Raw genomic sequence first — 12,407 nt, 5'->3', positions numbered from 1 at the left:
AAAAAAAAAAATTCCGATATCTTAACCCCCTTACTAAAAGAAGTTTACATGGAAAGTATAAATAAAGGCTCACTCCCCCGACAAACCCACTTTCTGTGCGGTTTGAGAAGCTAACTTATAGCTTTCCTCTAACCAATTCTTGAGACTTTCAACATCTTGCAAATGTGTCACTTTTTGATCTTTGTTGACAGGAAGTTTGTATACAAGATCAACTGCCAATCTGGCTTTTCTGCAAAATTTGTAGGGCGTAGAACCTGTTACATCACTATGGGTGCATTTGCTTGCATGTACTAACGGCATAACAGAGTCTTTCCTGTGAGACTTTTGTTTGAATTATGCGTTCCTAACATACTAAGTAATGTTCTGTTGAATCCTTCAGTGGATTTACCAAGTGGGTGATATGGGATAGTTCTTATTTTCTTTATCCCAGAGATCTCACTGCCAGGGTCCTGGGTCGTAGCGACCCGGGATCCCTGAGCAGTTATAGACTTATGTTACATTATATGTATATTTGGTGTTGCTGTCCCTCTTCTCCCTGTTTGCGGATGTGTGTATGTGTTTCTGCGAGCGCCGGTTTGCGGGCGCCTTCAGGCCTGGTGGGTGTGGCCCTGCTGGCGGACTGGCCACACCCAAAGCCACACACCTGCTGCTGATCAGGGCTCGTTGGGGGAGCTACTTAGGAGAGTCTTGGAGCTCCCACCGATGCGGGATCATTTTGTGAGACTCCATGTTAGTAATCCAGTTTAGGTTTAGTCCTTGAGTGCATGGCTGCTATAGTTAAGTGTCCTGACAGTTGCCGCTATTGTTTCCTGCAGGAGAAACGTGGGAAGCCGGGAGAGCAGCGAGCACCGGGAGTGCAGACACACGGGAGCAGAGAGCACAAGGAGGGCACGACACAGGAGTCACGGGAGAGCACGGGGATTTACTGTTATTGTTCCATTCACTGTAAATAAACGCACTGCTTATACACAGAGCACTGCGCCTGGGTCCTCCTTTCCCCACATCCCCACGGTTTGCCCTGCCAAACCGTGACACTCACACAGGTCCTTTATTAGTTTTGCCTCAAAATCAGGACCCTGATCACTGTGCGGGCACTTAGGTATGCTGTAGTGGACAATGAATTGGTCCCATAGGCACAAGGCGACCGTTCTTGACTTTTGATTAGGGGTAGGCAATGCAAGAACAAATTTAGTTAAATGATCAGTTATTACGAGGATGTCACGCGTGTTACTGCTGTCTGGTTTCAAAATGAGACAATCCATGCAGACTAGCTCTAAAGGTCAGGTGGCTGTTATGTTGACCAGTCTAGCTGCTTTTTCAGAAGGACTCTTTCTCCATATGTAGCGATCACTATGCCATACGTGGCCAATAGAATCATGTTCTGACCAAATCAAGGGTTCTGTCAGTGCTTAAGTGGCCCATATCATTGTGCAAGCTTTGGAGCACTGGATCTCTGAGCTCCTCCAGAAGAACAAGCTGGTGGGTCACTTGGTCTCCATCTTGTACAACACCTCATTCTGACTCTCCAATTAACTGAGTTCTCTGAGTTGCAAAAAGGAGGTTCTTTTCCAACAGCTGGTGGGGGTGTCTGGCCATGTTCAATTTTTTTTTGATAATTTGGCTGACTGTCGAGTCCGCTCTTTGTTCTAAATTTACGATTGGGACAAGGCAGGAATGATTGTTAAGCCGTGGTGTTCTACTAAAACATAGATGTCTGGCATCATGTCAGCTGAGAGGGTCTAGAAGTGTAACATCACTATCCTGACTATCATTTCTGATTTTAACAAGGTGGTTTCGACAGATTGCTTGGACAACATCACTACCTACAAGCCTTATGGTGTCAGTGGTGTCAGTGTCGGCTAGGTGATGCTCTATAAAACGGCTTACAGGCTCCTGCTGTCACGGGTTGCCCTTGAGGATGCACACGCAGGACTCTTGAGTTGCGAGTTAACAATGAAAGTTTATTTACAATTTCTTCACCAAGTGTATTTACAGGCTGTGCGGGGATAGTGCTATATATAAGATGTGAGGTGGGCAGGGCTCCAGGGCTCCGGGGAAAAGGGGAATCACACACACTCCACTCCGACCTCTCTCTCCACTAGTGACCAGTCGCTCCTTCCACACACCGCTCAAGGAAACACAGGAATGGGTCTGGGAATCTAGGTACAAAGACACACACGTTAATATCTAGCATGCAGCACCTTGGCTTGAACTTGTTACTGACGAGAGTTTAACAACGATCCAGCGCCGAACAGCAGACCTCTTCCCTCTTAAGTACCAGCTGGTCTTGATGAGGTCCAGGTGTTTCCAATACAGGGAGGCGTGGGCCGAGGGCATGAACCCACCATGAGTTCTGCCCCGGCAAAACAGGAGAGAGAGACAGAGAGAGAAAGAGAGAGCAAGAGACGGGAACATGACGATCAGCGCCTTGCTGATCCCGCAGGTCGTGACACCTGCTCTTTCCTGGATGGGATATCTTTTACAAGTTCACCATGAGGATGTCTACATAACCCAGCTGCATCTAGGTTTTGCTTGCCCGCTCTATACTGTAACCTAAAGTTGTAGTTAGACAAAGTTGCAGGCAACCTAAAGCCATGGGTGTCTAACTTATCAGAGGTCAATATGTATGTGAGTGGGTTACTATCTGTAACTACGGTGAACTGACGTTGGTGTATAGGGCATGCACTGTGCTTGAAGGGAGTTGGATCATTAAGTTTGATGGAATGTTTCACTTTGCTCGTACACCCAAAGTCAAGATCATGGAAAGTTAATACTTCCTGGATATCACTGAGTTGCTTGGTTATCCTTTCTTTCCACTCCTGTGGAATCGATGATTCACCAAAGTTGAAACTCAGCTATGTCCTGTTTGTGGTTTACTTATTAACACTGATTACATTGTGCTGTGACAGGATACAGGAGCTGTAAAGCTCCCAGCTTTGCGATGACACAAGTAGACGGAATTGTGACACTTTGTTCTTTTTCATTTGTAATCATTACAGGCACTTCGTGTGGAGCTCGGGAAGGATGTGTTATCAAGCAAGTTTTAACACAAAGGCCACCAGGCAAGGAAGACTGAGAGGGGTGTTCAACTAAGGCAGTGGTTCCCAGACTTTTTTTGCAAGCCCCCCCCCCCCCCCCCCCCTTTGTTTTACAAGAAAATCTTCGCCAAGCCTGTTTGTTCCCACTATGACTGGTGTTTGACTGTTTGGATGAGTGTCTGGAACAACAAGAGCTAAGGTTGCAATGTCAATCTGCATCTAAGAAGTCTTTTGGAAAGGTAATACACCTCTCTATATAACCTGGTTTCTAGATTGTAAGGTCCTGATTTTTATCTTACACGAGTTGGTGTATTGTTGTGTTTTTGGAAAGTCTCTAGCATTAAAGCTGACTTTGAGTTCACTTCCTGCCTTCTGGGTCCGGCATTCGAGTCTTAATCAGCCTGCCACGCAGCCATTTTCTGACCAAGGGCTAATGTTTAGTGGCTTAATTATGTGAAGAAGAAAGGCTCGGTTTAATATAGACCCAAGACACTAAGAGTTTTCACTTCAGCTAATGTACTTACTGATAGTTATATAAACATTCTTATGTTTATAGTTTATGTTCACACTTACTGGAAACTCTATTAAGTACACCTGTTTACTCTGTAGTAGTTAATTTATGTATTATTAGCCAATCACATGCCAGGTATTCCAATGCATTTAAGCATGTAGAAAAGCATGTACTTTGCCTCAGACCAACAACGAAAGGTGATTTGAGTTTGAACATGCCATGGCTGCTGATGTAGGGTCTAAGTATTTCAGAAACTGCTAATCTACTGGGATTAATTTCTGCACCACCATCTCTAGTGTTTACAGAAAATGGTCTGAAAAAGAGAAAGTATCTATTGAGCAGCAGTTCTCTGGGTAAACATACTTTGTTGATGTCAGAAGAGAATGAACAAGCTGCTGTGAGCTGATAGGAAGGCAACAGTGACTTAGATAACCACTGTTTACAACCAGGTTCTCCAGAATAGCATCGCTGAGCACACAACATTATCATAGGGGTTTGATGATGAAGGGTGCAGAGCTACAGCAGTAAAAGCCACCTAGCAGTTGGCACTCATAGCAGCTTAGAACAACAAACCAAGGCTACATTCAAAAAGAAATTACTTTTCACCTGCAAACATGACGCAATCATTTTTAACAAAGTACAACTGAAATATATAAAATCCAATTTCTATTTATTCAAATAATCATGAAAGAAAATGGCCTTCGTAAAAACTGAATGTATACCAAACAGTTACATTTCATCTAACCAGTAAATTTAACATTTTACGTTACACATATCTAACAAAATTACATTGAAAATCTACATGTAATTAAATTAAATGCTGCCACAGTCAGACAAAATCTCAGAGGAATGTTTCCAGCATGTTACAAAAGCAGACACTAACGAGCATTATGAGCAACAAGGTTTAACTAGTGTCTGTCTCGTAAATAGAAGGCAAACATATCAAATGGTTTCATGAATTAAAATAGCGTTTCCAATGCACTATCAGACATAGAACTCTTTTATTTGTGTCTGTATGTGTGTGGCATTTCATTGTCTGTAATAAAAATGCTTAGTTCATCTTTTCTATGACATTTGTTTTCTAGGAATTTTAGGAATTTTTTTTTTTTGAAATGGGGTTTATTGGAATTTCTTTAACATACAAAGAAAGAGGAAACAAACACTGGTTAAGTCAAATCTTCTTCTTTCGGCTGTTGCTGTTACAGCAGATCATCGACCTCTATCCCACGCCATCTTCTGTCACACCAACCCTCTGCACATCCTCCCACACTACATCTGTCATGGGGTGGAAAAATAAAATTTTAACTTCTTTTTTAATAGCTTGTTTTTAAGTAATATATTTAAGTTGTTTTATATTCTGAATATTTTTTGTACTGCTGAACAGTTGTTTTATAAATGAGCAATAAATGCTTTTGGGGGTGGAAGTTTTTTAAATGCAGAATAATATTTATATCATATCCAGATGTAAATGATGTGATTTGGCTATGAAACAACAACATGTCTCCAATTGATGTGTGTGTGCTGTCTTACAATGGGTCATTTTATCAGAGTCATCAAAGTCAGGCGAGGACAATGTTCAAACCACAATTTCCACACAAACACACATCAACACAACCTTTGCATGACTTCAGTATATCTGTAGTATCTCCTGAACTCAATACTGTATAAAAATGCTTGACAGCACATGCATTTAGAAATGACAAAGATCTTTAATGTGTAAACCAAACTGCTTTCAATATCTCCTTCAAAGGTTTTTCCAGATCTTCACTTCTTTGTTTGCTACAACCAGTTTTATAGAAGCAACCCCATCATAAAACCCCCATGGTGTGTTGCAAACTCTGTGTTTGTGTATGTATGTGCAAGCACGTGAGTGCCTGTGTGTGCGCGTACCCGTGTGTATGTGTGAGTGCACATGAGTGAGTATGCGTGTGGGTGTGGGTGCGTCGTAACAGTTAAAGCACTGTGTGTGTGTGTCTCTGTGTACGTGAGTTCTTGCCGGTCATCAAAGTAATCTCCTCTCTCTCTAACTGTAGCTTCCTGTCTCCTTTCATGACAGGCAGACCCCCAGTGTCAATAAACTCCTTTCCCTCTACACAATTACACACACTCTCAAGCCTACAGCTAAGCCAAACTGAAACACACAGACAAATCCTTCCCTATCCCTCTGATCTACTGATGTACCCTCTCATCTAAGCAAATTTAACACATTATAGTCTAATAATTGTGTTCTTTTACTCACAGTAACAACACACATAGTACAGTGTACACTTATATAATTTTAAAATAAACACATTAATGTAAAAGAACCAGAGAGACGAGTCACAAGGTGCCCTCTGCCCTTAATCTATTTTTAAGTTCTTCCTTTTTCTTTTGATTTTCACCTTATTTGGCTTTTTTTGCGACCAATCCCAGAGGACCTCTGTCTGCAGCTTAAGGAAGTTTAAAGTAGATGCTGTGGTGTGACTTTCTAACAAATAGGTACTAACCCACCCCCACTTCTTCTTTCTAAACTATTTTCTCACATTAAATTTGTGCTGATGTTGCGGTCAACTTTGTTATTTGGTTTTCTCATGCAACAAGTTTAAAAGTTTAAATGATGAAAGTTTATATGCCAGATGAAAAATAGTCTAAAAAAAAACCTCGACTTTAAACCTGTGAAGCCTGAAACATGAAATAATTGCCAGAAAATTCAATGTGTTTTAATCTTCTGACAAACTTTTTAAAAAGAACATCAATTTGCATATATGAGTTTTCATTTTTGCTGCACCTAGCTTTTGTATGCAAATTATTGCCCAAAATAGAACTTTGTGTCTCACTGTATTTATCTCAAATACTCGTTTATCAAATATAATACATTTGCTGCACATCACTAGACAGGTTAGTCCTTCAAACCTGCTTTGGCTCAAGGCACCAATGATGTGCTCAACAAGATCACACAACTGAAAAGTGTGAACACAGAGATGATTTTAGTAACTGTGGTGTCGAATCATTACATACGACCACCTATGCAGCAGCACAGAAACACGTCTGAACGCTAAAACACAATTTTAACAAATAAATTCTCATTGTTGAGATGTGGGTTTTTTGCACACCTATAAGTCAGATACAGCTCGGTTGATACGCCATGGTAGTAATAATGGTCATGGATGATATGACGGGAGACTGAGTGAGAAAGGATTTTACTCAGAACTGTGAAAGTGCAGTCCTACTCGGAGCCTTGGAAGGGACAAAATGATGACATCCAAAGTATGAGTAAGCAGTATTGTGTAAGCTAGAGTTCTGAAGCTGTGGGATTTGGTTCCTCAACTGCCACCCAGATCACCGGCCTGTGAAAGGAATCTTTCTTTGTTGCAATCTTTCTTTGTTTAAGAGAGTTCTCAAAAACTCTTTTAGAGAGTTCTCATGAAAATTTAGTGTAACCATGGTGTGTAGTCAAAACAAGCAGTGCTGTAAACGATCTGTCAAGGCTCTCTGTGTGCGGGCAGGCGGAGAAGTGAAGGCAGAGGTAAACTCAGAGAATAATCTCAGCTTTATTGCTGACCAAAACTACAAAACTCAAAATGACACAGCAACAGAACACACAGGCAGGACCGATGGTGAGCAGACATTAATGACGCGACCCTGAACAGAAGAAAACACAGAAAATAAATACCAGAGGAAAATGAGGGAATGAGGACCAGATGAGGAACACAGCTGATACAAATTAAAAGGGAGACACAAAACTAGAGACACTGACATGAGACACAGACGTTCAGAATAAAACAGGAAATCCATAGACCAAAACTCAAATGCACTGAACTAAACTTCTATTAAATACTAGAAATAACAAATTACAAAAACAATACACAAAACACTGGGTCACTGACCCAGGACCATGACACGGTCAAAGAAATGATGTATGCAAGAAAGAACACAATCCAAAAAGGTGTCTCAGAGAGGAGAGCCATAAAAACAACTGAGCTCTGAGGTCTTTTATAGAGTGTTGGCACACAAACGTGTCACATCAGCCTTCCAATGCCAGCAAATAAGACCTGACACTCAAGCAGACCAAAAAGAAGTCAAGGTGGTGTGGGTCATCACAGTGAAATGTCAGATTTGAATGATGTGTGACAATGTAGAGTGTCATGTGCTGAAAGGGGTTCTTGGGGTCTGGTTCTTGGGGGTTTCTCTGTATTATTGTAGGGTCTTTACTGTACAATATAAAGCACCTCAAGGTGACTGTTGTTGTGATTTAGTACTATATAAATACAACCGAACTTCAATAAAAGCTGCAATTCTCATTATTTTGAAAACAAAATTGCTCTGTTAGTCTAACCCCCTCAAATGTGGCAACCATGGAAAGCTAAGGATGACCTCTTGACAGTACAGCAGGACTCATGTAGATTGCATAAATAGAGCTTGAATTAGTTAGTTTTCAGAGTCATGTCCCCACAAAAGACAAAATTAATTTCTCGGTCTTTGGAAGCTCTACCTGAGTAAAGGGGAAGAAGACTGTTTAATCAGGAGCATGTTTTTTCCACCCTAACACATTATTTGGTGGGGACGCTACACTGTTACTTGGTTTCTAGCACTACCTGCTTTTCACATTTTTTAATAACAATCCTAATATTAAGCTATTAGTATCGCAAGGTCAGGGTCTTAGACCTTGCCATTTTTAAAGATATGAAAGACTTTACATGCATCTGTATTTAGAAACCAACAGAAAGAAACATTATATTACATGGAAGCAGCTTTCATCCAACTTTGCTTAACCTTTTCATGCATGAATTATGACAACCTCATTCAGGATTGTTTTCTTAAGTATTTTTATTAATCTTTAGGCATAAAAAAGATTATTGAACTTTTTTTTAAACTTTTTTAAAATGTTTTTTAAAATGTCCACCTGTGGACAACATATGTTTTGACTTATGAATTTGACAAACTAATACATAATATACACTGTGTTGTGTTTATGTGCAAGTAAACTATGAACACTGACACAAATACAAGAAAACAGCCTTTGAATAGCTGTCCACTGTAGTGGCCACTATATGTGAAACGGTTAAAGAAAATATCTCTTTTTGTCAATTCCTATGACCAAGAAAGAAAAGTTTCAAAAATAATAACATTTACTAAGGCTTCCAGACACTAGCCCTTCAACCAGTCGCTGACACCGGATCACGAGCCATCGGTTGAACCGTTGTGCACGACGACACCAACAGTATCACTCCATTCACTCCACTGAGATGATCCAGAGCAGGTGTTTGTTATTCGTGTCCTCATTCTCAGTTTGTAGGTGCGTGTGGCATCTGAAATTGGCTCTCTGTAAGACTGCTGGGCGATCAAGTACATTGGCTGTTCCTGTTTTGAAAAAAGTCATTAAAAATAAATAAATAAATCTTGGGTTTACCTTAATGTTCCTCTGTACCTCAGACTGCTCTGACTTTCAACTTCTACTGAGTACAGCTAAACCTAATCTGTGCTATCAGAATGTGTTATTTATTGCTTCTGAGAATGGAAAAAAAAATGTAACCAGCATTTATCAAAAGATGTTCACATTTTCTACTTAAAAAAGTCATTTTTGTTTTTCTCTAATTAAAACATTAAAAATACTTTAGTTGAATATTTGAGTTTTTCACCAAGTTTGTCTCATTCATTAATCCTGTCATATGTGCACGAGAAAGATCCGTGATCAGAGATACTGTACCTGATCACCCTTATCCAGCTGGTACTCAAAACAATAAGGGTTAATGACTTCTCTGGTGCGAGGCAGACCCCATGATACAACCAGGGCTCCATCTTTGACTGAAGCATAGATGTTTGGAGGTGGAGAAAGGAGCTCTGTCTCACACACACACACACACACACACACACACACACACACACACACACACACACTTAGTAAAATAACTGGAAACATTTAATTCTGAATATCTGCTGTAGATTGTGGCTAAAATACACTGGAGTCTGAACTGAAACTTCAGGTTACCACTCCATACCCCCTGTACTTGGCACTTGGAGTATTAGTCACAGCCCTCAAGATCTCAAAGGACAGAAATTTTTAAATTACTGATGGAGAAAAATTGTCAAAAGGTTTATTTGGCTAGCATGTTGAGAATAATTCAAAGGAAAATAATGATCAATAATAAGAACTGCAAAAAAAGAACTTTTATCATGTTCAAGTCCCACTGCATATTCTTTTAAAACGATTCTGGTGATGACAATGTTACAGTGACAGTGTTGAATTAACTATAGTGAATTTTACTGTTCTATGATCTATCTATCTATCTATCTATCTATCTATCTATCTATCTATCTATCTATCTAGATAGATAGATAGATAGATAGATAGATAGATAGATATTTGTATTTGCTTATAACTACTTAATAGTCTTGAAATATTACCCAGCATGTCCATGTCATACACGTAGGTGTAAGACGTCCACTTGTGCTGCTTGGACTTGTTAAAATGAAGGATGACTTCTGCCATATTATTCCTGAGAATCAAAGATGCTGATCCAGCTCTTTCCACAGAAGTATAGTTTAGTGACTCAACCAGTATTTCATCATCACAAGCGCTGGTAGGGGAGACAGAGGAGATATAGATTCAAAACAGTGTTACAGCTTATTGTACCTTATTTGTAAATAAAGCTCTATTTAAAAATAAGAATACCTGATAAACACAGAGAGCTGAGTATCCTTCTCTAAAGTGTTGAATGACCAGGAGCAGTTGAGCTCATTTGTCGGGTAGAGGAGGCAGATAAACTTCTCCTTTATATCTGTAAGGTCTTTATAGGAATCCTGCTGAGCTGAAGTCCGTATGAGAACCATAGCCAACTTCACATACAAGATCAGAACATTGAAACATAAAAAAAAACACAGTTGTGTACAGAGTCAAAACTACAACAACTGTGTCACTGTTCAAATACTTATGGACCTAATGGTACAAGCACCATGTCTGTATGGTCTTTAGGTAGGTTTATTTTCACCTCGTACTGGTCATCCATTTTCTCTTGACAGGCATTCAAAGTGTGGCCCTCAGATTCTGGGGGAAAACAGTGATAGAAGAATAGGAAATAAAGCTGAACACCACCCTGATTAAAGTAATATTAAAGGAAATCTTTTGTTTAAAAAAAAAAACACCAATGACTTAAGGTCAAATGTTTTCATAGCTATTCCTTATAGCCCATTTGTTCACAGAGTATCTGTGTACATTGTGATTACTCTTTCACTTACCACATTGTGGGAACCACAAAACCAACAAACTGGACCATATAACAGGATGAAGTGGAAACAGCTTCATGGCTGATCTGAGGGATACAAATGTGCACATACACACGTGTACTAATAAGCATGCAGCATTCATTAGAAAGCACAGAGACGCTGCTGTAGCACTTTTCAAAAAGCATTTTCCTGTGTCACTTCCCCCTTTTTACATGCGTACATACAGAAGTTGGGACGTCTCAGTGGTCACATAATCAAACACAAAGAAACTTCTTTCCTCATACGAGTTTTACGTCTTCACTAAGTTACACTGACTTGTGAATTTTAACAACATAAATGAAATTTTCCATAGCCACCAACTACTTTTATCCACAGAAAAGAAAGGAAATGATACGTTTGCTTTGTTTATACATTCAGAAGATAAATAGCCTCGACTATGATTAACTATTCTGGATTAAAGCTCTCATATGAATCAAATCGAATAAGAAAGCCACCTATCATGGTTGTGTTATAGTAACAATGCTATAAAAGAAATAATAAAAAGCTGTTACCTTCAGTTGTCCCTCTACTGTCAATGACTGTGATTCTCTGCCTGAGGACAATGACACATTTCTGAACAAAGAAGAAGCATGACGTCACGTACTGTAGATTCAGGAAACCTGAAAATCTTTCTGTGAATTTATTCTGTTTCACTTATGTATGCTGCAACAGCAAGTCAATCAATTGCTTGATTATCCAATCATTATTTTTAAATTATCCAAAGTTCAGTCATAATGGCAGTAGACTGAACAGAGTGTTCCACGCATATCTTTCCCAGTAACACTTTCATTACACACACTTGATACAGTGGGGCCCTTGTAAGTTCATGGGAGACGTTAAACAGATAGTGAGACTCCTTCTCCTTATCAGGGAGAGATAGGCCAACATGTGAGAGTTATGGAATGTTCTTTGTTTTGGAAGGTTTAAAGACTTCAGGGCGGTGTCCTTCCTCAGAAAACTGTTTTGTGTTTGATCTGATCATTTTCTCCACTGCAGTGTTTTCCTTTTCCTTTTAATAAACCTCACTTCAAAAGACACGCTCACCTGGTAGTTGGAGTTTCATTTAAGATTTTCCACAACAACATCAACCTAACAGATCATACATTTCTGTAATAATACAGATATTATCAACCTACTTGATACTTGAGTTGGAATTAATTTTGTGTTGTAGTTAAAAGGCAGCATGGCCTTTCTGTTTGTGTAAACTGACCCCAAAACCCCTTTTGGGTAACTGTGACAGGAAACGATGTGATTCATACATAGTGTCATAGCAAACATAATAACCCACTATCACTAGAACGTTGTTCAGTGCTGTCCTCTTGTAATAATGTCCAGTCAGAGATGATGTCACAGCATTGGAAAACTTTATTTATCATTGGCACACATTAAGCACAAACTGTAGCTGGCGAGTAGGGGTGTGGTTCTGAAATTATAACAAGTAGGAAATAATATAAACATCTCTTTAAATGATTCAGTATCTTTCACATTAAGTATAAAAGTCAATAACACAATATAATACTAAGCATGACATAGAAGCAGATGATATAATTAGATTATAATAATAAGATACTAAGATGACATAATTGTAGCGAAATTGGAATAAATTTCTCATTTGT

General features: G+C 39.4%; 1 protein-coding gene across 2 annotated transcripts; it reads right to left on the bottom strand.

The window, feature by feature from the left end:
• Positions 1 to 8,471: 8,471 nt before the first annotated feature.
• On the bottom strand, positions 8,472 to 11,335 carry LOC134617568 (granulocyte-macrophage colony-stimulating factor receptor subunit alpha-like). 2 transcript variants are annotated; one of them, XM_063462853.1, is made up of 7 exons: positions 11,304 to 11,335; positions 10,765 to 10,838; positions 10,482 to 10,573; positions 10,202 to 10,365; positions 9,934 to 10,106; positions 9,236 to 9,369; positions 8,472 to 8,889 (listed from the first exon to the last, which is right to left on the bottom strand). In XM_063462853.1, exons 2-7 carry the CDS (start codon positions 10,829 to 10,831, stop codon positions 8,707 to 8,709), a joined length of 813 nt encoding a protein of 270 aa, XP_063318923.1. In that variant the 5' UTR covers positions 10,832 to 10,838; positions 11,304 to 11,335; the 3' UTR covers positions 8,472 to 8,706. The 2 variants fall into 2 exon arrangements, with proteins under 2 accessions (XP_063318923.1, XP_063318924.1); XM_063462854.1 differs by having other exon boundaries at positions 10,518 to 10,573.
• Positions 11,336 to 12,407: the final 1,072 nt, after the last annotated feature.

Source organism: Pelmatolapia mariae, linkage group LG18 (genome assembly GCF_036321145.2).
Source record: "Pelmatolapia mariae isolate MD_Pm_ZW linkage group LG18, Pm_UMD_F_2, whole genome shotgun sequence".
Lineage (NCBI taxonomy): Eukaryota > Metazoa > Chordata > Actinopteri > Cichliformes > Cichlidae > Pelmatolapia > Pelmatolapia mariae.
This window is presented reverse-complemented; position numbering and strand designations above follow the sequence as displayed.

Bases quoted from the DNA above. Each gene is read 5' to 3' on its own strand.
- LOC134617568 (XM_063462853.1), bottom strand. From the start codon at position 10,831: ATGAAGCTGTTTCCACTTCATCCTGTTATATGGTCCAGTTTGTTGGTT. The intron at 10,366-10,481 runs GTGCTTGTACCA...TTGTATGTGAAG, and splicing joins CTAAAGACCATACAGACATG to TTGGCTATGGTTCTCATACG. The intron at 8,890-9,235 runs GTACAGTATCTC...TTTTCAAAACAG, and splicing joins AGCTGGATAAGGGTGATCAG to GAACAGCCAATGTACTTGAT.